This window comes from Cydia splendana, chromosome 1 (assembly GCF_910591565.1).
Source record: "Cydia splendana chromosome 1, ilCydSple1.2, whole genome shotgun sequence".
In the NCBI taxonomy this organism is placed as follows: Eukaryota; Metazoa; Arthropoda; class Insecta; order Lepidoptera; family Tortricidae; genus Cydia; species Cydia splendana.
Genome location: NC_085960.1, coordinates 25,012,829 through 25,036,371, shown reverse-complemented (window position 1 = coordinate 25,036,371; position 23,543 = coordinate 25,012,829). Strand labels below are relative to the sequence as shown.

The 23,543-nt window shown below is 35.6% G+C and overlaps 1 protein-coding gene across 1 annotated transcript; it reads right to left on the bottom strand.

The window, feature by feature from the left end:
• Nucleotides 1-874: 874 nt before the first annotated feature.
• LOC134797360 (transmembrane protein 145) lies at nt 875-23,433 on the bottom strand. Its single transcript, XM_063769585.1, has 7 exons — nt 22,747-23,433; nt 21,248-21,523; nt 20,758-20,917; nt 19,909-20,046; nt 18,962-19,217; nt 5,878-5,982; nt 875-5,069 (listed from the first exon to the last, which is right to left on the bottom strand). Exons 1-7 carry the CDS (start codon nt 23,214-23,216, stop codon nt 4,927-4,929), a joined length of 1,548 nt encoding a protein of 515 aa, XP_063625655.1. The 5' UTR covers nt 23,217-23,433; the 3' UTR covers nt 875-4,926.
• Nucleotides 23,434-23,543: the final 110 nt, after the last annotated feature.

The following is a 23,543-nucleotide window of genomic DNA, read 5'->3' as shown; positions in this document are numbered from 1 at the left end:
AACAGGAGTATTAGGTAAGTATTAAATTAAAACATATTTCAAAAATAATATGAAATCTTTATTTACAGTTTCAAAATGTTACATAAACATACGGGGGTAAAAAGTACATTTACTTCACATCGATCAAATTGAGACTTAGCGCCTGTCCCAGGGAATTGGGCAGTGAGCCAAATTCACGTTCTGTCTGTATTATAGATAGGTATATTTATAATGTAATAAATGTTGAGTATGTACTCGTATTGCGCAGTTCCCCGGCCAGACGTCATTTGAAACGATTTTAATGTAAACCAAGATAGGATATTTAAACATTTCTTAAAAGAAAACGCTGCAAACTATTTTTTTTATTAGGTACTAATTTAATAAAAGTGGCCTTAGGGCTATGAAATCGTGTATGCTTAAATGTACTGAGAGCAAGCCGTGTAGTCTGCCAACGAAAATGTAGAGTAATAACACACTGAAGTTGTGATTTCTGGGTGCGGCGCCAGTGTGATAATTCGTCCATCCAGGAAATAAATTTAAACTGCATAGATGGAATTTCTCAAATAAGCGCTGATGGCCTAGCGGTAAGAGCGTGCGACTTGCAATCCGGAGGTCGCGGGTTCAAACCCCGGCTCGTACCAATGAGTTTTTCGGAACTTATGTACGAAATATCATTTGAATTTACCAGTCGCTTTTCGGTGAAGGAAAACATCGTGAGGAAACCGGACTAATCCCAATAAGGCCTAGTTTCCCCTTTGGGTTGGAAGGTCAGATGGCAGTCGCTTTCGTAAAAACTAGTGCCTACGTCAAATCATGGGATTAGTTGTCAAGCGGACCCCAGGCTCTCATGAGCCGTGGCGAAATGCCGGGATAACGCGAGGAAGAAGATGGAATTTCTCAACGAGTGTTTTAAATTCTACCCACTTCAGTACTTATAATCACTAGCTGTAGTAACTTTAATCTCTAGTGACATGTTTTTAAAATCTATTAATTTGCAAACATATAAAACACTCCGAGCTGAGAGCCTCTGTGCAAGCAAAATTAGTTTAATGGTATAATAATAGCTTATTTCGCTACTAAACTGGTTAACCCGAGCGAGGTTGAAAGATTACCTAGATGATTTATGCCTCAGGGAGAGCGTTACGAAAATTTGCCAAAAAAGTCTACGTATATAATAGGTAAACAATTTAATTTAAACAAAGCAAACCCAATAATCATTTTGATAAAAAAAGTTAACATTATATACACAATACACACATAGCTTAATATAATTTACATGACTAATTAGGTACTTAAGGTAGGGTCATAAATATTGTTGAAATGAAATAAATAAATTCGCAATAGGTATATAGGTATATGTATAGGTTTAAATTAGATTCATCCAACACAAAAAAAAACAATAGACAGAAATCTACTACAACAACAACAGAAATAAAGATGTTGAATTTATCTGAAGAATAGTGCGGCTATCGAATCAAAAATAGTACAACTAATAGCCGAGATTTTAGGGACAATGATCAAAACAAGGGCCGGTTTTGTTTAGCTGATGCATTACAATAACATTTTACCATATCCATATATTAAATTAACCCACCTGCTTTATCGTTTCAGTGATCGTTAAGATGGCATGCACAATTGTTGGTGCCCCCCCTCTATGTATGTTATTGGTATTCAAGTGGTTACAGCATAGTCTAATAAAACATGGTCTTCTCTTCCCAGAGTGACACAAGCCTACGTCACAATAACATTGCCACTTTATATAGCGCTATCGCATATTATCATATAGCGCTGTCGCATGATGACGTAGGCTTGTGTCAGTCACGTGACCACGAAAAGACGGGAAGAGAGTACCAGGCGGAGTATACATATTATTATACCATGGGTTACAGCATCCTCGGTAAAGATATACCAACGTAGGTATTATACATAATAAATGTATTTGTTGAAGTATTACCTAAATTGTCAAATTCGTTTACAAAATTCAGTATTACTGTTGTTCCTCTTCCCGTTTTTCTGCCGTAAACGAGTAAGTAATAGGTAGGTACACCATAAATTAAATAATGGGAACATACATACATTGCAAGTTAAATGCTTGTAAAATATGATGAATTTGGCACGTAAACAATATATCCACTTTTAAGCAAAGGATAAAAATCGTGCGTCTACTTGCTCTGCTCTACAAATATTTATATTCCTCTCTTACTATCCCATCTACGTATAGTAAAGATGTGTCCAGATCAAACCAATGCACCGCGAGTTTGCTGTAGATTACGTGCTTATGTGAGCTTGCAAACATGTATTTGCTAATCTGGACGCATCTTATGAGCAATCATAACAAGTACATAGAAAGCAACACGCGCCAATTTTCATTGCACCTGCATTATGCATGTATTTATAAAAATAATTAATAATACATTCTATTAATGAAATCATATGTAACACAATATAGTACTTTCTATTATGAGATCTACTTGTACTTTAAGCATTTCGTAATAATCTTTCTTAAAAATAAGATTCTTACAATATTAAACTATATATAACTAACCTTATACATTTATAGTACGTACCTAGGTATTACAAATTTACTTCATAAGAATGTGTAGAGACGTACTGTACTGTACAGTACATACGACCTTAAGGTAATGTATAGTATCCACAGTGAAACATTTCAGAATCTAGATATTTCTCTTGGTAAACTGTCGGTAAAACAATGTGTGTCATTTGTTTTCAGTGGGTGTGAAAGTCAGAATAAACGGCGCTGTGTTGTCAACAGCATGTCGTTGAGTACCTACAGATGTGTAAGTTGTGTAGTTTCCAAAAAGTTGGAAAAGTTCGCGGAAATTTTAGCGACATTTCTCAGGAAACAAGGGAAACTTTCATTTTGGGAATGGTAAATTTCTATTCCCATACAAAAATATGAGAATATCCGAAATTTTACCATGTGGAAATTTCGCAATTTTGAATAGTTTCCAACGGCACATCAGTATAGATACGTATGAGCAAAACTCGGGTAGTTTTTTTTATAATGTAATTCAATTTTCAATTTTATTCAAAATGTATGCCTACTAAACGATATTTATGCGAGTTATTTCATTCATTTCTTCTTCTCAGTCAGCAATACAAAGTTAAAACCTTTATATAAAACATTGATTTATTTAAACATCTTAAATTTTAGTAAATTCAATTTATATATTTATAAATAATTATGCCAAGTTGAGTGATTATTTCTGATTTGCAACGCGGTCTACAGACATAACATTGCACTCAACTTATCATGAGCGATAGCAGCTATCTGTTGACGAGCAGAAGAATAAATGTTTGAATTCATGTTTTATTTCAAAAGGTACAGTTCCGTCTCTGTCGCTGGTAATGATTTCATAAGTCTGAGGAGATGATTGGTATTATTGGTTAGTATTACTTTTTCTACTACTGGTAATTGACATCTATCGTTTTAAAAATCACTTAAAATGTCTACGCTTTTGGTGGAAGATCTCGTTAACTTCCTATTATACAAGCCTAAGAAAAATTAACATCTTATACTCTGAAGAGTCGGAAGAGTATTATAAAACTGATTTCAGCCAAGAATGAAAGTGTACGCAAAGCAGTTATTAGAGACAGATTTTTAATCTACTATTCGATATAACAACTTCAATATAAAGATATTTTTATTTCATTTAAAGTTATGAACTATTAAGGCTTTGTGCAATAAGATAGTTTCGACTCGCAGGTTTATTAACTGTTTATACCGCCTTCGTTAATTTTGTACCTACTATACTTCATAAAAAGTTTCAAAAGTGATTAGTGTGTTATGCAACTTTTGACTCACAGGTTGGCACATTTCAGTGACACTCATTAGAACATTCATTATTACCTAAATATGTAGGTACTAATCATCTAATACATGTAACCTGCAACTACCTAGTATAAACAACATCAAATAACACGACAAAAATCTTGAGATGGTATTTTCTTTCAATGGAGTAAAATTGTAAATATTCACTACAGAAGGTTTTTCACAAATTGTCTGACCTGTTTATCAGGGTTTTTACCCCCTGACTGGGTATCAAATTTGCTAATTTAAATTAAACTATCAAGTTGATGCAATGTCAAAACTTGATTGGGGCCTATGTACTACACGTAGGACGCCGGTTGTCAGGAGGTTCTGCCAAATTTTGAGGAACAATTTTTCAAATGTAGCCGTTCTAGCGCACTCTAACTATAGGTAAATTGCAAAATTGTAAGTTAGGTATTCAAGTATAAGAACATGCGCCAGTGTTACGTAGCCTCAAACATAGATATAGCGCAAGTGATTACAATAAAAGTGGTTTCAAGGTTTTCTTTTGAATATTTTCTTGCCTTGTCTTGGGTTAAAGAATACTTTATGAAAAAATGTTATTCAACGAGAAAACAGATATCGTCCCGTTACTTACAACTACGTGACTAAGTTTTCGATTTGACACTGCACATTAAAATACACTATACCTAATTACTTTAAATTCTTTAAAACAATGCTCGAGGAACTCATTATATTATTCCGCCATTTTTTTTCTTTATCGGTACTGTGCAATAGTTTGTCTACGCTGTAGGTACCTATTACAACAGATGCACTTTATCATAATACGCGTTGTATACTCGTATCTATTCACATATAACGCCTATGACTAATATTACACTTAAATCGACATTTACTCATAGGTATTGAAAATTTGACAACGGTGCGACACATCCCACTTAAGTGCAGGACCGGACAAAATTTAGAAATTAATAAACCTCATATACATATATCCCATTGTCCGCTCAATATGGCTAATAGGCTATCATCAGCCCTCGTCTAAAAATGTCTGACACGCAGAGCCGGTTAACAATCTCAAAGATCACTTAGCTCGTTCTAACCGACTGCCTCGTGGACAAAATTCTCGAAGTTTCCCCTGGATTGGTCTAGTCCCGCTATGAGTATACGGTGTTCTTGTGCGAGCGGGTGAATATGACGTCCTCATCGTCGACGTTGACGCTGTCGGCCGTGAGCGCCACCGTGTCGCTGTGCACCACGTGCGGCGACTCGTTGAACTCGTCTAGTTCCTCGATGCCCGCTGGAAATTAAAATGTAACGTGAAAAATGATGACGAGGTTAGGAACAGACATTAGTAGAAATACCTGCGTGTATTTGTACCAGAATAGTGATCGTTTGAGTCTGGTCTGTGGACGTTTGAGGAAATGGATGTAGCGGACCTATAAAATAGTGCAAAACGGTCCGAACCTTACTAATTGATGTGCCCGCAAAATGGAGTGTGGTGTTTGCAAATAAGCTTATCACATCACTCTAACTGATAATGATAACTGACACATAGCTGCTTCGCAACTTTGCTGACTGTATTTTATTTCCATGTTTATATATATAGAATATATCGTCAACTGATAACAAAAATTCACTAATTGCAAAAAAAAAATTAAAAATAAAGAACCTTGTTTTGGTACTACAGTTCACTATCATATGGCTCTGAATTTGGCGTAGTACCTAATTAGTGAGTTTTGGTTGTCATCTGACGATTATATTTTATTCTTTATTTTAATAATAGGACCACGATTATCTGAACTAATTGGGACCGAGACTAGTTCGGATAATCGAAATATGGGATTTCTGGGATGAGTACAAATAAAACCAACACATTTTTACATGAAAACAGCAGATGAACTAGTAGTAGTAATTAGGGAGTTTTGGTTGTCACCTAACGATATATTATAATATGCATACAATATACATACATTATAGCAACTCGGACTGAAAATTTCATCTGTCTACTTATATGGATATAAATACATCGCACTGACAGAGGGACAGCGGAGGCTTAGTAACATGATTCCTTTTGTCACCTATCGGCTATGAAACTCGTAACTTACCTGTGTAATCAGAGGGAGCCAGCAGCAAGTACTGTTCCGATCGAGTGGGCCACAGCAGATGTGTCATGACACAGAACGCCAGGCAGTCCGCCGAATATGTAATACCTGAAATTATAGCAGCTTCTTCAAAAATTGTTTCAATTCCAAAAGGTTATATCATACAACTAATAAAAACAATTCTATGTTAAATCTAAATACTTAAAAGGTCAAACAGATAACTCAAATATGGGTGGGTGGATTTCAAAATCCAGCGAAAACTTATGGTTCGGTCTTTATAAAAAAAACTAGTAGGTTGTGCGAGTTGCAACTTTTTTTATATGTTTTTAAGAACTATTATCTTCATGTTCCTTCAATTACCATCTCCAATAACTTAATCGTTTTTTTTATATAAAATGTTTTATGTATCTAAAATCATCACCGTCGACCGGAAAAATCTGAACCTTTTTGTTTGCAGTGAAAATTATAGCATACCTATCGTACGATTGCGATTTTTCATTTACTTATATCTTTTCCATGTTGTTGTTTAACACATGAAAAAATATGCAATAATTCCTTCACCGAGAAAGTACATTTAAAAATATTTAAAATTTTGTCACGAATATTCGTCAACACCGTTATGGTAATGTCAATGTGAGCTTATCTCGGTGTATGAACAACGAAATACCGCTAAAGGTCCTTGCCCTATTTTTCACTTTAGTATAGAATGCCAAAAATGATTTCACTATAAAGTCACATCACTGAATCGTGAGAAATATTACGAACAAATTTGTAAAACGTAGTTTGTCACAACAGAGCATCATCACCGTTATGCTTTGGTTTAAAAAAGTTACAAATGATATATTAGAAATAATTACTGAAATGAATGGCAAACTACATGAAGTTTATTGTGTAGCATAGACATTAACTACTATTATTCGTATTCTAGAAATAAAAACAAGAAACTCTCAAATCGTCAACACCATACCCATCATCACCGGGAAAAAATGACGACCAGTGATGATTTCATGTGTATGGTGATGACGGTTCTCAGAAACTTTTCTAGTTATTTTGCTATAATTCATTATGAAATTAAGCTGTATGTTTGAAAAACGTTCTCTATGTCTTCTAACACTATATAATGTCTACCTTATAAATTTAGAATAAATGTAGAAGAAGATATAACTATTTCTTTCACACTAGAGGATGCTTAGTTTTTAATTAACATTTTGACTGAAGTAGGCAAAATTTAGGTCATTTAGAACTTAGAACATACAAATGTTTTTTTTTTATAATCTAATAATGTAAATCGTGCAACTTAGAGTCTGTAATTGCATGTTAGTCGTGTTAAAACAAAGTATTTAAACAAGCAACATATATTAAGTTTTAAGCGACCATAGGCTACGGTACTGGCTCACTATCGTGATGGCTTTATGTTTTTTGATAATATTATATTAATTGATGTATATAATTACAGCAATTAATAATTATACCATTGGGTAGTCACCGGACCCAATACCTAACATTTTGTAACTTATGACATGCATTACAAGTAGGGGTCTTGCAACTTATAAAACACTGATTATATATTAATGTTTAGCTATTAAACAACATATATATGGATTTAAATCATTATAGCTATTTTTAAAGTTAATTAATAAAACAACAAAAATACAAACTTGTGCAATGAATCAAACTATCAAAAAAAAGTAATATATCATAAAAATTAAGCTCATTGGTAAGCCAGTAATTTTATAATATGACATAAATACCAAGTTATGCAGTAGATAAAAGAAGATGCGGGTTTAAACTGATAATAAGAGTACAATATTGTTAATATGATTTAACATTGAAAAAACCCAAAAAAATAAATGAATACATAAATTGCCTATTTCGGAACATAAATTATTTAAAATTATACAATAAAAATACTTGTTATATATTTATTTATACGAATAAAATGTATTTTTTATAATTTTCTAAAAATAATTTATGTAGCTAGTCTTATATTCAAAAACATGTTATTTGTAATGTTTATTAAAGTTCTAAAGTCTTACAATTAAAAAAGTTTTTGTTTTTTTAATACGTTTTTAATACATATGTAAATTAGTTCCCAAATCGTCATTACCGTACATGCAGTGTCATTACCGTCTATAAAAGAGTCATTACCATACCATGGTTGTCATCACCATCTTGCGTTTTTATTTTCCGAAAGCGATAACTTCAAATATAAGCCACAAATGATTGTATAAATACCATACATATCCTCAATATACAGCCCCCCATTACTTTACCCAGCTAGAATCGTGTTAAATTAAACATTTAAAAAAAAATATTTTTTTGTATGGTGAAATTTTTTGTGCTGAAATCCACCCGGGTGCGGTAATTCCATTGAAGTTAAATTGGTTATTTGTATTTATCAATGGAAACCAAAACAATCTTTTGCATACTATCTTGAATGCAAACAAATATAATACAAAAGATGGGTTTCCGAATCCCATACCGTGCTAAAAGTGTTTAGTTTAGTGTAAATACACAACACAAGTGTGGACAAATAAAATACTTGCTTCGATATTGACTACAGTGAAATTTCTGTGTTCAAATTCTAACCTCACCAAACTTTGAACGATAATTGAGTACTTATATTCAAATAATAATAGCTAAAACCAGTGTCGAAAGTGCAAATTTTTCATCGTTTTATTATTTAGTGACGTTACAGTGTATACAATAAAGCTAAATAGACAATAAATATTGCTATTAATACCGTTAAACATTCAAAACAATAAGTGCCGCCAAAAGTGATGCGTATAAGTCAATGACCTTAGTGCTGTTTATATGACACCGCCATCTATGAGAAAACTTGTGCAACATAACTAGCCTTGACGTACTCACCGTGTTTCACAAAATAATCACTAGAAGCCGCAACTAGTTCTTTCACAACACAATCGACACTTGCCTCATTAAACATAAAGATGGCGCCACTAGATAGAAAGTGTGCAGGTTGTGGAACTTTAATAGCCGAAGGCGATAGATGCTATTTACAGTGTTTGAAGTGTAAAGAGGCTTCATGTCTACAGTGTGCTAATGCAGAAAAAAGATTCTTTAACACAATGAGCCCAAATCGCAAAGCAACATGGATGTGCGTAAGTTGCAAAAGTAAACTCCCGAAGGGCGACAATACTAACATACCAATACCGATGAGACCTGCGAGTTCGCAAACTATGAAAACACCTCCATCGAGTACAAGAAATACGACTTACAAAACTATGAATTTAAGACCAAAGCCACCAGCTACAGTAAAAGCAATGTATAACTCCCAGTCGAGAAATAGCGAATCCACTGATACCAGCTTGCTAGGTGACACTTTGAACGAATCGCAATCTTCGGAACTGGACACGGCTGATAGTACTCTTACTATGGGCGCTCTCAGCAAATTATTAGAACAGAAACTGGCATCACACCATCATACTACTATCTCCGAATTGACGGCAATTATTCAAACAGAAGTATATGCAGCGATCACTTCATTTAAATTAGAAATAACTCAAAAAACGAATGAGCTTTCTAAAGAGCAAAAACAAATAAACGAAAACATAAATAACCTAAGCCAGAAAATTAATTCATTAGAAAATGATAATCGGATGTTACAGACCGAAATACGTGAAATACAAAATAAGTCTCTACATCACAATGCCGAGTCATCACTTGAACAACATTTTGAAACCGAGTTATCCTTACTAAAAATGCAGACCGCTTCATTAGAAGAATGTCTGAAACGCCCAATGTCATACGCGGCAGCTACTAAAGAACAGTTGAACCATACAAATACAACCACTAATATGCAATCTGAAGAAGCTTGTAAGATCACCTCAAGAAATAACACAGAAAACTAAAAAAAAATAGTACTCTACGGCATGAGTGAAACCTGGCGCGAGGCAGAGCCGGAATTACTAAATAGAGTACTACATGTATTTTACGACTTTTATGGTATGGACCTCACCGGATACATAGACGATTTATATAGAATAGGACGAGCACCTTCCAGGAGGCCATTAGTGATCGAGTTATTGAGCAAAAGGATAAAAAAGCAGATTTTAGACAATGTGGGATACTTAAAAAGTACAGGACTGCACATTTCAGAGTTCCTAGATGCTGAAAGCCTACATTTAAGACAAGAATTAAGGAAAAGGCTCCAAGAAGCGAGGCAAAACGGAAAGAAAGCTGTAATACGGAATAATAGACTTATAATTAATGGACGAGACGTTACCGAACTGACAGCGGTACACCAGCAGTTGCATCAAACTCAGCTGAAACAATCAACCGCGAGACCAGAACCCGTGACACCGTTGACGCTAGATACCGCACAGAGCCGAGTCCTGAGCACGAGCGCAGCCCGTCCCGAGACACCGTTGACGCAAGATAACGCGCAGAGCCGAGTCCCGAGCCCGAGCACGAGCGCAGCCCGTATTAGTACAAGACCTTTGATTCCTTCGGCATCATGTACAAATAATTTTCGTCCCTAACCCTAGTCATTTAGATATAATTTTCCAAAATATGTGTAGTATTAATAATAAGTTACATTTAGTTGAAGCCTTTATAGATGAAAAACCTAATTCACATGCCCTGTGTATAACTGAGACGTGGATAACTACCCCTAAAATAGACCTATTGTACTTAGAAGGATATAATTTGTCACGTTACTTTTGCCGGTCTAATTACGAAGCTGGAGGAGTATGTATCTTCCTACGAGAAGATATCGAATATGTAGATTTAATAGATATAAACAACATTTCCATAGAATACGTATTTGAAACCTGTGCCATAGAATTATGCAAGTCAAATTTAATAATTATTGTTATTTACTGGCCAAATAGTGATAGAAACCCTGATTTATTTTTTGAAAAACTTGAACAACTTTTGCAGTTAGTACCTACATACAAAATATAAAAATAAAAATGTTATAATAGGGGGGGACTTAAATGTAGACATACTCAAAAAAACGACATTATCTAAGAACTTAATACATTTATTATTAACTTTTAACTTTATACAGCATGTAAAAGAACCTACAAGAGTCACCAAAAATACTGCAAAATGCCTAGATGTTATTTTTACTAATTTTGATTCTGTCCGGGTTATGGCAGAGCAGCGCAAAGGGGTCCAGCGTTTAGGTTGCACGTAAATAACAGATTATCACGTTAATAAATATAATTTTTATTGATATGCAAGAAAAGCAGTACATATGTCAGTGAATGAAAAATAGTAAGTAAAATATAGAACACGTCAATGTTATCGTAACCATAGTAGGTAAGTAAAGCGGCCAGCACGAAACCTTGCTTTTGGTATGAACCTCAATACACCTCCTCAAAAGCAAAGTTAGTTGTTTTACATATGCTCAATATTAATAAGATATAATAGTAAGATAATATAAAACGTAATACATTAACATCAAACAAAATTAAATGAGAATTCTAACCAAATGTACAATATTTGTTAAAAGGGTTTGAGACCCAGACCAATGATACATTTGTTATGTTTTATGCTGGGTAGTGGTTTTGTCAACACATCTGCGAGCATTGATTCCGTAGGTACATGTCCCAGAACTATACTTTTGTTATCTTTTAAAGTCCCCCGTATGAAATGGTACTTTATATCAATATGTTTGCTTCTACCATGAAACACAGGATCTTGGGCAAGAAACATAGCAGATCGACTATCGGTATTTATAGAGATATCAGCATACCTTGGTAAACCGAGCTCAGTCAGTAAACTTTGGAGATATAGACCTTCTTTTAGAGCCTCCGCGAGGCTAACATATTCAGCTTCACAGCTTGAAGTCGCTACTGTCCTCTGCTTTTTAGAAGACCAAGAAATGCTAGCCCCTCCTAGAATGAAAGAGTACCCTGAATAAGATTTCCTATCTATTGGGCAACTTCCCCAATCTGCATCGCAATATGCCTGAATTGACTTACCGGTCTTGGTGTAAATAAGACCATAGTTTGCCGTTCCCTTAAGGTATCGTAAAACTCTTTTAGCAGCCTTCCAGTGGCTCGAATCAGGATTATTTACGAACTGGGCAAGCTTAATCACAGTATTCGTAATATCGGGCCTAGTCGCTACCGATAAATACATAAGTGACCCTATAAGCTCGCGGTACGGCCATTTTTCTTTAATTTCGCCCTCAATTACCTTGTTAGGCATACTTATAGATAACTCGCTTGGAGTTTTGCAAGCATTGCAATTAGATAAATTGAATTTTTCCAACACAGTCTTGACGTAGCCTTCTTGTGACAACACAATGCCATTGTCATCTCTCCTAATGTCAATTCCCAAAAAGTATTTAACCTGTCCATAGTCTTTAAGGTCGAACTCATTTCTCAACTCATTCTTAAATTGTATAATGCGGTCTTCATTTTCTGATGCGATCAGTACGTCGTCAACAAAAACTAGGACAAATAAATGTTCGCCTTCGTGCTTTCTCATATAAAGACACGGTTCGTTGAGGCTTTGTAATAATCCCATCTCTTTTAACTTCTTGTCAAATCGTTTATTCCATTGTCGGCCTGCCTGCTTTAATCCATATAAAGATTTCTGTAATAGACATGCGTCGCCACCTGCTTCCAAATCGTGAAGCATTTCTTTCGCTTTCTTCACCACCATGGGATCTTCTTTATTATCATACACCAGTTTTAGCAAACACTCTTTTAACAATCGAGGAATACGCATATATATTTCCTCTTCAAGGTAACCGTTCAAATAAGCAGTGTTTATATCCAATTGATGAATCTCTAGGTCCATTTCTGCAGCAAGGGCCATCATAAGTCGTACTGTTTCTAGTCTGGCAACGGGTGCAAAAGTTTTATCGTAATCCACTCCAAACCGTTGACTAAATCCTTGCGCCACTAGTCGGGCTTTCTTCTTGCTAGTCTTATCTACATTAACTTTAGTGGTCAATACATATTTACAGCCAACGACATTTGTATTTGGTGGCCTTTTGACGATAGTCCAGGTCCCTTTATGCACGAGACTTCTTATTTCAGAGAGTATTGCGTGCTCCCATTCGAATCGTTCTTCACTACGCAGGGCATTATCTAAAGATATTCCCATTGCTACACCTGCAAACTCAATACAATCTCTGTATTCTTCAGTTGCGTCCTCTTCGTCGACCATGCAGTCACTGTATTCTTCAGCCACATCCTTTTCATCTACCATGCAGTCCCTGTATTCTTCAGTAGTGTTCTCTTTCTCAAATTCCCTATTACATTCTTCTACTTCAATATAATTGTAGACTTTTCTTGGTCGTCCTGGTTGTCCGGTGTGCAAGAATTTTGGTCTACCAGGTCCTCTTTTCAATATAACTTTGCGCACTTCATCCGATACTCCTGCTTCTCTGCTGAGTTCCTGTTCTCTCTCAACAGTTTCTGCCACAGGTGGCGAATCCTCATCTGACTCTATAATATCTTGTGCATCAGTTTCAAGTTCTTGTTCTCTTTCCACATTATTTGTCGTAATCGGCATGTTCACATCTTCTGTGTCTTTAGAGAGGGCAATTTCGACTTTTCCTTGTTTTTCATTTATATTGTTTGTATCTTGAGCCTGTACAGCATCTGTAGGAAGAAAAGCTTCAATTTCAAGAATGTCTTTCTCATCTCTTAACAACATGGTCTCAGTGAGCACATTTTCATTAAATTTGATGTCCCTTGAAACAACAAATTTTCTTTCGTGTGGCACCCATACTCTGAAGCCTTTATTGGTCTTTGGATAGCCAGTGAATACTCCAGGTATCCCGCGGGCATCAAATTTGCCTTTATTAGGGTTTTTATTCAGAAAATGAACCTTCTCCCCAAACTTCCGTAGATAGTGGATCTTTACCGGTTTCTGGGTCCATTTCTCATATGGTATGTCACCTCCTAGACTAGATGTCGGGCAGCGATTCCTAATATAACATGCCGTATCGATAGCTTCGGCCCAAAAATCGGTGGACAACTCGCTACTTAAGAGCATACATCTGGCCATTTCAATCAGAGTACGATTCATTTTTTCCGCTATTCCATTTTGTTGTGGCGTACGTGGCACAGTTAGCCTCCTCTGTATCCCTTCTTGCTTTAAATAATCATTGAATTCCAAATTACAATACTCAAGGCCGTTATCTGATTGAAAATATTTGATCTTCAATCCCGTATAGTTTTCAGCATAACTTTTGTAGAGTTTAAAGGCTTCCAAAGCTTTACTTTTATTCTTTAGAAAATATACTTCGCACCAACGTGTGCAGTCGTCGATGAAAGTGATAAAATATTTAGCACCAGATTTCGCTTCACATCTCATGGGCCCTACTATGTCAGAATAAACAATGTGCAGTCTCTCATCACATGGACCGCTTGATTCAGAAAACGGTAATGCAGACAACTTACCTCTTGCACAAATATCACAATCACGTAGTACTTTCATATGGATCAAACTTTGACTCACCTCATGACCAGTTTTCTGCAACAATTTAGTAACATCTCTGGCATTTAGATGTCCTAAGCGTTCATGCCAAAGCCGAAGATCTATCTTGCAATCCGCGACTGCGTTTGCAGATTCACATTCTTGTAGACAATATAAGTTACCTCTACGGTTAGCAATCAACCTAACGTTGCCACTTTTGTCCAATACCTTGGCTATATCACGTGTGAAATATACATCATAGCCATTATCCGTAACTTTTGCCACCGACATCAAGTTAGTTCTCAAATCTGGCACATACAAGGTGTCTTTAAATTCAATAGGTTGTGCTGAACTCTCTGTCAATGCCGATAGTCTAACTAAGCCCTTACCTTGAACCTCCGCGCTCGTGTTAGTAGCCAACTTCAGTTTACCATTGTATTGTTTAAGTGTAGCTCCAAATAAGTGAACGTCATTGCAAAGATGGGACGTGCACCCGGAATCAAGCACCCACTGTTGTTTAAGGTCATCAACAATGTTGCATTCTTGTATACCTGAAACGTTTAAAGACATTAGTCCCTCATCCACAACATTACTATATTGTCTAGGTTTTGGGTTTGTTTCCCGACAATCTGCGGCTTTATGGCCGACTCGATTACAACGGTAGCAATTCATTACTCTTCTTTCATATCCATCGTTCTTGTCATTCCCCGAGTGGTCCTGTGGTCGTGACGTCCCTTGCTCTCCTTTAGTATTAACTTTCCGATTGTTCCAAGTTCTCCTTTTTTCACGTACATACATTACATCACTTTCGGCTGTATTCACTTTCCTAGACTCGTATTCCTCTAAAATCTTTACCTTGAGAACCTCTGGTTTCGGTAATTCATCTCGGCTTTCAATGGCACAGCGAAAATTTGTAAAACTAGATGGTAAGGTATATAATAACATGATAGATAAAAGATCATCGTGGATCTTCACCTCCATTGCCTCCAATTTGTCCACAGCGTCGAAAAATGTGCCAATTTCTTCGCGAAAATCTCCGGATTCATTAATTTTATGTAACAATAGTCGTTTTAACAACATTGCTTTCCTAGCGGGCCCACGAGAGGCGTAAATAGATTCTAGTCGTAACCATACCTCCCTCGATGTTTTGCAGTCTCTGACGTGGCGTAGTTCTGATGAACTAATGCATAATATTAAGTCAGATTTTGCTTTGGCGTCTTCCGTTAACCACTTTTCTAGAGCGTCCGCTTTAGTTGCGGCTTCCGAAGCGTTCGCGTCCGCTTCAGGTGCGGCTGGTTTAGTTACCTTACCGTTAGTGTACTTCCACAAGTCATTTTTTATGAGAACGGCTTCTGCTTGCAGCTTCCAACTGTCGTAGTTCTCCTTGGATAAAGCATCAATACGTACATGTGTGCTCATTTTATTACACTTCTAGTAGTCGTAATAAAATTTAAAAGCGTCGTCACTTAATCACTTTTTGCAACCTACCCCTGGGCCATAACCATTGTCCGGGTTATGGCAGAGCAGCGCAAAGGGGTCCAGCGTTTAGGTTGCACGTAAATAACAGATTATCACGTTAATAAATATAATTTTTATTGATATGCAAGAAAAGCAGTACATATGTCAGTGAATGAAAAATAGTAAGTAAAATATAGAACACGTCAATGTTATCGTAACCATAGTAGGTAAGTAAAGCGGCCAGCACGAAACCTTGCTTTTGGTATGAACCTCAATAGATTCCGATAGATTTAACGTAGATGTCCAAGATTTTGGGTTTTCAGACCATAAGGGAGTAAATGTCAGTGCCTGTCGCGAAAGAACAGATAAATAAAAAACACGAGAGTCATACATACTACAAACGATCGTTTTCAGAAAGAAATGTACAATTATTTAAAACGGCACTACAAACTATTAATTGGTTTTCCATCCTATCTCCGCAAAATACTATAAATGAAAATTTCAACGAATTCAGTAATATATTGAAAATGTTACTCAACTACTGCATACCTAAGAAACGAAAGAAATCTAAAGCAACTCCAAAAAGAGCGTGGTTAACACCTGGAATAAAAAAATCCTGTCTACATAAACGATTATTAAAAAACCTTGTTGACCAGTCAGCTGAGCCTATATTAATTCAATATTTGGAAACCTATACAAAAATATTAAAGAAAAGTGTTACTATAGCAAAGAAAATGTACAATAATAAAAGGATAAATAGTTCGAACAACAAAATAAAAACACTATGGAAAATAATAGGAGAGCAGACAAAAAAACCTCACTTAAAAAATAAACCTAAGAAAAATATATCCCTTAAAATAAACGACACAATGACAGATCAACCTCAATTGATAGCAAATTCTTTTAATACGTACTTTTCTTCAGTTGGAATGAATACAAATAATATTAATAATCAACCAAGCGGGCGTCCAGTTCTTAGCTCCACACACAATACGATGTTTCTATCTCCGGCCAACCACATAGAAGTTGAAAAGACTATAAGGAACTTAAAAAACAAACACAGTTACGGAATTGACGAAATACCCCCCTCACTAGTGAAAATATGTTCAAATGAGCTGATTCTTCCGTTAACATTTTTAATAAACCAATCGTTCACAACAGGTACATTTCCAAATGCTTTAAAAGTAGCCGTTATCAAACCTATTCCTAAAACAAAAAACCCAACCGACCCAGACCAATATCGCCCCATTGCAATGTTGCCAACTTTCTCTAAAATCTTTGAATCGATTATGGTGAAACGCTTATCAGACTTTTGTGAAAAATATAGCATATTTGATGATAGCCAATTTGGTTTTAGAAAGCAGAGAGGTACAGTACTCACTGTTTACAAATTCATTCAGGAAGTCATAAATATAATAGACAGTAAGCATTCTGCTTTTGGACTAATGCTTGATATGAGTAAAGCGTATGATCGTGTCAAACACGACATTTTACTAAATAAATTATACGGAATAGGGATACGTGGAGATGCCCACAACTGGTTCAAGTCCTATCTGAAGAACAGAATCCAATTAGTTGAAGTAGAACATTATGATATTAAAAGGAAAACCGTTGAGAAAATATATTCAGAAACTAAACAAATAACATGCTCCATTCCGCAAGGTAGTGTCCTAGGTTGTATCCTATTTTTGATTTACATTAACGACCTGCCAAAGATAATAAACTCCATCAATATCAAATGTTTTTTATATGCCGATGATATTTCCATAGTATTCTCAAGTCAAAATAATGAGGAAGTAAACCAAAAAATGAACAGTATCCTAAACGTAATTGTTAAGTGGTTTGATGACCATAATTTACTATTAAATCTTAAAAAAACCAACCTTATACAGTTTAGACCCCATCAAAGATCCCCAATAGATATAAATTACACATACCTGAATAATACTTTCCAACAAATTAGTAATTGCAGTCTTCTTGGTATAAATATCGACGAAAATATCAATTGGAAATCTCATATTGACAAAATTAGTACAAAACTTTCTCGATTTACCTATGTCTTAAGAAATATTAAAAAAAGCACAGATTTTAAAACGGCCGTTGCTGCATATTATGCATTTACCCAAACCTGCCTCCAATATGGAATCATTTTGTGGGGCAATAGCACAGACATACTACAACTATTCATACTGCAAAAAAGGTGCATAAGAATTCTTACAAATATTAAAAACCTTGAAACCTGTAGACCTCACTTTAAAAACTTAAAAATTTTAACTTTACCGTGTCTATATATTCTAGAAGCCAGTAAATTTGTCCGCAAGAATCCAAGTTTATATACAAAAGCAACAGACCGCCACACATGTGCCATAAATATAAGAAATAAAGATAAAATAGCCATACCATCAAGTAACTTACAAATTAGTAACAAGAGCCCTCACGTAATGACTATAAGAATTTATAATTACCTTCCAAAAGAAATAACTAACGAGCAAACATACACAAAATTTGTTACTAAGCTAAAAACCTACCTAATAGATCACAGTTTTTACTCCCTGCAAGAGTTTTTCAATGAAAATAAGTATAATTCAAAGATAATAAAATAATAATTTTGTTATATTTAATAGGCGTAGAAATAGATAAATTATAGTGTACCTTTCTTATGTGTATACATATTTTATATGCACGTGTATTTGCAATGCCCTTGTAGGGTAACATGTTGTAACCTTATTGTACTTGTAGAGTAAGATCAATATGTGAGCAATAAACATATTCTATATTCTATTCTATTCTAAGTGGGTAATTTTCATTTATCAAACGCACTTTCATTCATAAATTCAGCTTATCCACGTACCATCAGGCATCAATACCTAGGTGAATCACCTTTTTCATTTAACGCATTGCCATGGCTACGTTCTCTTGGACCCAGGTTTTGTGGTAGGTTAGGGTCTAATACTCTTTCCATAATGTACGATTTACTAAGTAAAACCTAGTATAACATTTATTGTTCCGTGGCTGGTGGGACAGTAATACAACAAGAGTACAACTACTCTCCACCCACCTACATTTTCGTGAAGATAAAAAAAAAATACAATAGGTAATAAAAATCTGGAAGACATCCCTGAAAGGGATAAGTTCGCCTTTGTACAAATTATGTGTGTTTTTTCATGCTATGTTTCTTTTTGTGCAATAAAGTGTTTTACTACTACTACTAAAAATCGCTTACCGAGTAAAAATTTAAACCTCCACAAGGGGCTAATCTGCAGTGCTATCAAAGCGATGACCGGCAGATACACGAACCACACCAAGCTCGAGGCACCGAAATGCAGGAGGAAGTTCAGCTTGGCCATGTTGTGCTCGTACATCATCGTGTTGCGCAGCTCCAGCACGAACCACGACATGATGGCCACGCGCAGGGTGAGGATGAGCCAGCCCGGCCACGTTTGGTATTCGTCTATTTCCTCTATGATATCTACTTCCGTCTGAAATTTTAGTTTTATTCGTCCGCATTAGACGCAAAATAAAATAAGTATTGGATAGTCTTACACAAATCGATCTAGAGTAGGTAAGCTCAATAAGGCTTGTATTGTGGGTACTAGACGACGATATATAATTATAAATATTATAATATATAAAGGTATTTATTTACTCGAACTTTATCGCACGATATACAACAATGTATAAGGGCTGATTTAGACGGCGCGCGAACTCGCTTGCGATTTTAGTTACATTGCTGACTGTTGGTTACGTCCAATTCAACCGACCGATCAAAACCCGCAATGTAATGAAACTCGCATGCGAGTTCTCGCATAGTCTAAATAAGCCCTAATGGTTGACTTAATAGCTAAACTAACTATTCTGGCTCAGCGATCCAAAGAGAACCGGGCCTTGGCCTCCGAAACGAGAGCGTGCCACCTGTCCCGATCCTGCGCAACTTCCTGCCAATTACTGACGCGAAGCTGAAGCAGATCCGCCGTCACACTGTCTTCCCAGCGATACCTGGGCCGACCCACCGGACAGCTACCAGTCGGTCGTCCCAAGAACGCCCTCTTGACAGCCCGATCCTCTCCCATTCTGAGTAGGTGACTGAACCAGCGAAGTCTGTGGGCTTTCGTTTCGCCGATGATATTGGGTTCGGTGACTTAATACCAATGAAAAAAAATGCGAACTTACTGTATTCCACACATACAGCAGTATATGTACGATGCCATATGCCAGCCACACGCCGAAAACCAATGGCTTGTATGTAAGCTCCAATCTGGTCACTGCCCAGCCTTTTGCCAATAACAGGAGCAGCAGCATAAAGAGGGTCTGAAATATAACATTAAAATATGTTTCAACATTGTGTACAGACCAGTACAGAGGTAGTGCGTAAATAATTATTTTCCATCGTATTTTCACGGAAACGTATGAATGTATCTTGCTATTTTAGTCAGTTACGGTACAAAAAATACTGCGGTTGACTGAAGTAGCATGACAAATACGAACGTTTCCGAGAAAATACGATGGAAAACAATTATTCACTACATCTGTACATATTGTAATATCAGACAATTGTCAACACACAAATATGGTCGCACAGAGATAGATAGATATGTTATTGAGAGCATGATGCCATGCATGACTAGTGGTAAGTAATAATTAATAATAAACTAGCTAGAACAAGATGATGATCATGACATTCATCAATATATTTAATGTCCCTATTTTTGGCGTGGCCATGACAAAGTTAATATGTAGTTCTGTTACCCACAACATCTGACTGAACATAAAAATAAAAAGTGTATTCTTTGAATTATCTATATATCCACACTTATGCAAGTACAACAGACAAATGGCTATTTTATTTTTAAATTTATGTTTAGCCTCCTGAGTGCCAGAGGAACTTATAAAGGTCTTTTTTCAAAATGTATTTTTAACTTTTAATAAAGAAATACCAAATTCAAAAACATAATTAAGCTTTTGGGACTTAAGAGGTTCCTCCAGGATAAAGTTATTTAAATTTACACATGTTGAACTTACCCGGCTCATAATATCCAGTATATCCCCAGCAACATCGAGCCCAGTAAATCCTACGCCATCTGCGGCAAACTTCACTGTGTGCAGGAAATTGAAGCAAATGGCACCAAACTCCAGTATGAGACTGCAGGTGAATAACTTTGTAACTGGATGTTTCTGTGTCCTGAAAGATATATAAAATAAACATTGATGTGACAGAGTTAGTCATTCATAAAATAGTCCAATAAAATGTAAGTATTATAGTTTACAAAATTGATGACAGTTTTACCTTTTTCCCAAAAAAAATTCAATGTTGTAATGAATGTAATTAATATAATACAATGTTTTAATTTGTTTTTCTTACAAAAAAAAGTTCCATTCTGTTTAAGGAAAATAGAGTACAGTTATATACCTACTGTGCTTCATGTTTACATGTAATTGTAATTTTCTAGTCCATATGATGATTATTCATACAATAAAATAGATAAGGAATAAGGATTATAGCACAATTTACCTGACAGCATAAATCTGCACTGGCACAAGGACAATATAGCAAAGCAGAAACACCAAATACAATTCAAGGGTGTTTTGATGATCAAACGAAAATTGGTACATCAGGCTATTGTATAGACTTTGATTAGGATTCCCATTGACCAGCCAAAAGTCATATTGGACTTTTTGCGGGACATTTGTCATGGTTTTATTATCTTTCGATGGTGCTCCTTTGTAATGATGCCATGTGCATGTTGTCTCATTGAGATAGCAGGATACCATGGACACATACCAGAACCTGTGGGTAAATAAATTACTATAATGTACTTGGCTAATCTCAATAAATACAAATATAAGGTATGACAAATGAAAAAGTGTTTCAGTTAACTATTACACATATAGCTTGATCAACAATGCAGTTAGCCCCAGTTTGGCAGATAGAATTTTTAACAATGCTAGAGTTGCACATACAGGTTAGTTCTATCCCATGTTTAGATAAAAAAAATAACTACATAAAATATGAAAGAGATTGTGCAATAACTGTGTCTTTCTGGTTCTTCACATATAAACCACGGAACCAATTTAAATGAAATTTGGTATGGAGATAGTTTGAGGCTCAGGGAATGACATAGGATAGTTAGTTTTTATAAGCCATAAGGTGGGCAGAAACTTTAACTCTGTATCTTTAGGTATTAAAATAAAAGTAAACAAACTATTTGAACATTTTTGGGTAGTTATAACATTTAATGGATAACCAACCAAATACAAAACTGCCTGGATCTGTCACTGAACGACCTGACTTTGACCTACATTATTTGATCATGTAATGTTTTTATCTACATTTTATTAATTTTTATTTAAATACCTAAAGATACAGAGTATAGTGTAATATAAAAATGAAAACTTCATTAAGGTTACATGGGGAAATAGGAACACTGGTAAGGGATCCTCATACTGTTTCTCTTGCCATAAGACTTTATTACAATTTCAGACAAAACACTTTATTACACACTTGCATACTTTCAAGTGTGTAAGGTCCAAGGGTTGGCTGATGACAAATAAAAGGGGCAGTAATTTGAATTTAAGGGTTTTCATTGAAAGTTATAAATTTATATATGTCGCAGTCAAAAGTGTGAACTGGTCAAAAGAACTTTTAACCGACAAAAACAGCCAAAACTGCTTTTGACTGAGCATGTTGGTCAAAAGTAGTTTTACCTGAAAATCATTGGTTAATAGTAATTGTGACTGTTACTAGCAGTCAAAAGTACTCGCAAAGATAGGTAGGTTAGGGTTATTTTTTTTTTGCTACGCCCAAAAAACGAAATTGTTCCCAGAGATAGGTAGGTTAGGGTTATTTTTTTTTTGCTACGCCCTAAAAACGAAACTGCTGCCAGAAATAGGTATGATTTTCAGGTAAAACTACTTTTGACCAACATGCTCAGTCAAAAGCAGTTTTGCCTGTTTTTGTCGGTTAAAAGTTCTTTTGACCAGTTCACACTTTTGACTGCAACATATACATACCTTGGTTGGCCTGGGTTCTCAATGTCGTAAGTAAATTGACTTTTCTTTACAACATTCCATAGGGAGTCTTCATCAACGCAAACTTCGTTTTTTGGGCAAGGGATGCGCCGAAAAAAATCCTGTCCTCCAGCATTACACTTAGGGTGGTAAGCAGACGTATTCAAGTTCTGGAACATGACTTGACATGCCAGCTCCTTGTTCTCTATATCCCGATTTTTATAATAATGAATAAAATGATGCCTGTTCAACACAGCAAATGTGATAGGATACATAAAACGCTCTTTTGATGTGATATTGCCGAATATGAATCCATATGTTTCTTTTTGATAATGGATGTCAGTTTTCTGAAAGCCAAATTTGACTACGAATTTGAAGAACTCATCTGTAGAAAATTCGCCCTTTATGTGCATAGACGACGCACTGTCGAGCATGAGGTAGAGGGACAAAACAAATACATATTTCATGTACATATTGAACACTTTTCTCTTACGGTTCCACTTTACACCATTCTTATAATAACCAGATTCTTATAATAACCAGATCACAGTCTATGTTTCATATACTCCATGTAGATTTCTTTAAACTACATTTGATATATTAGATTACATGAATGCCACGTTTCAATCATTTTTTCTCCTAAATAATAAAACACAAATGTTTTCTCTCCTCCCATGGGTGGCAAAAATCCTGCTGGTATGTCGTCTTGTTCATCTCGATTTGGTTGACATTTGACTGACAGATGAAACGACTATAGACAATTGTAGAATCTATAGAACCATAGAAGGTAGGATCGTATA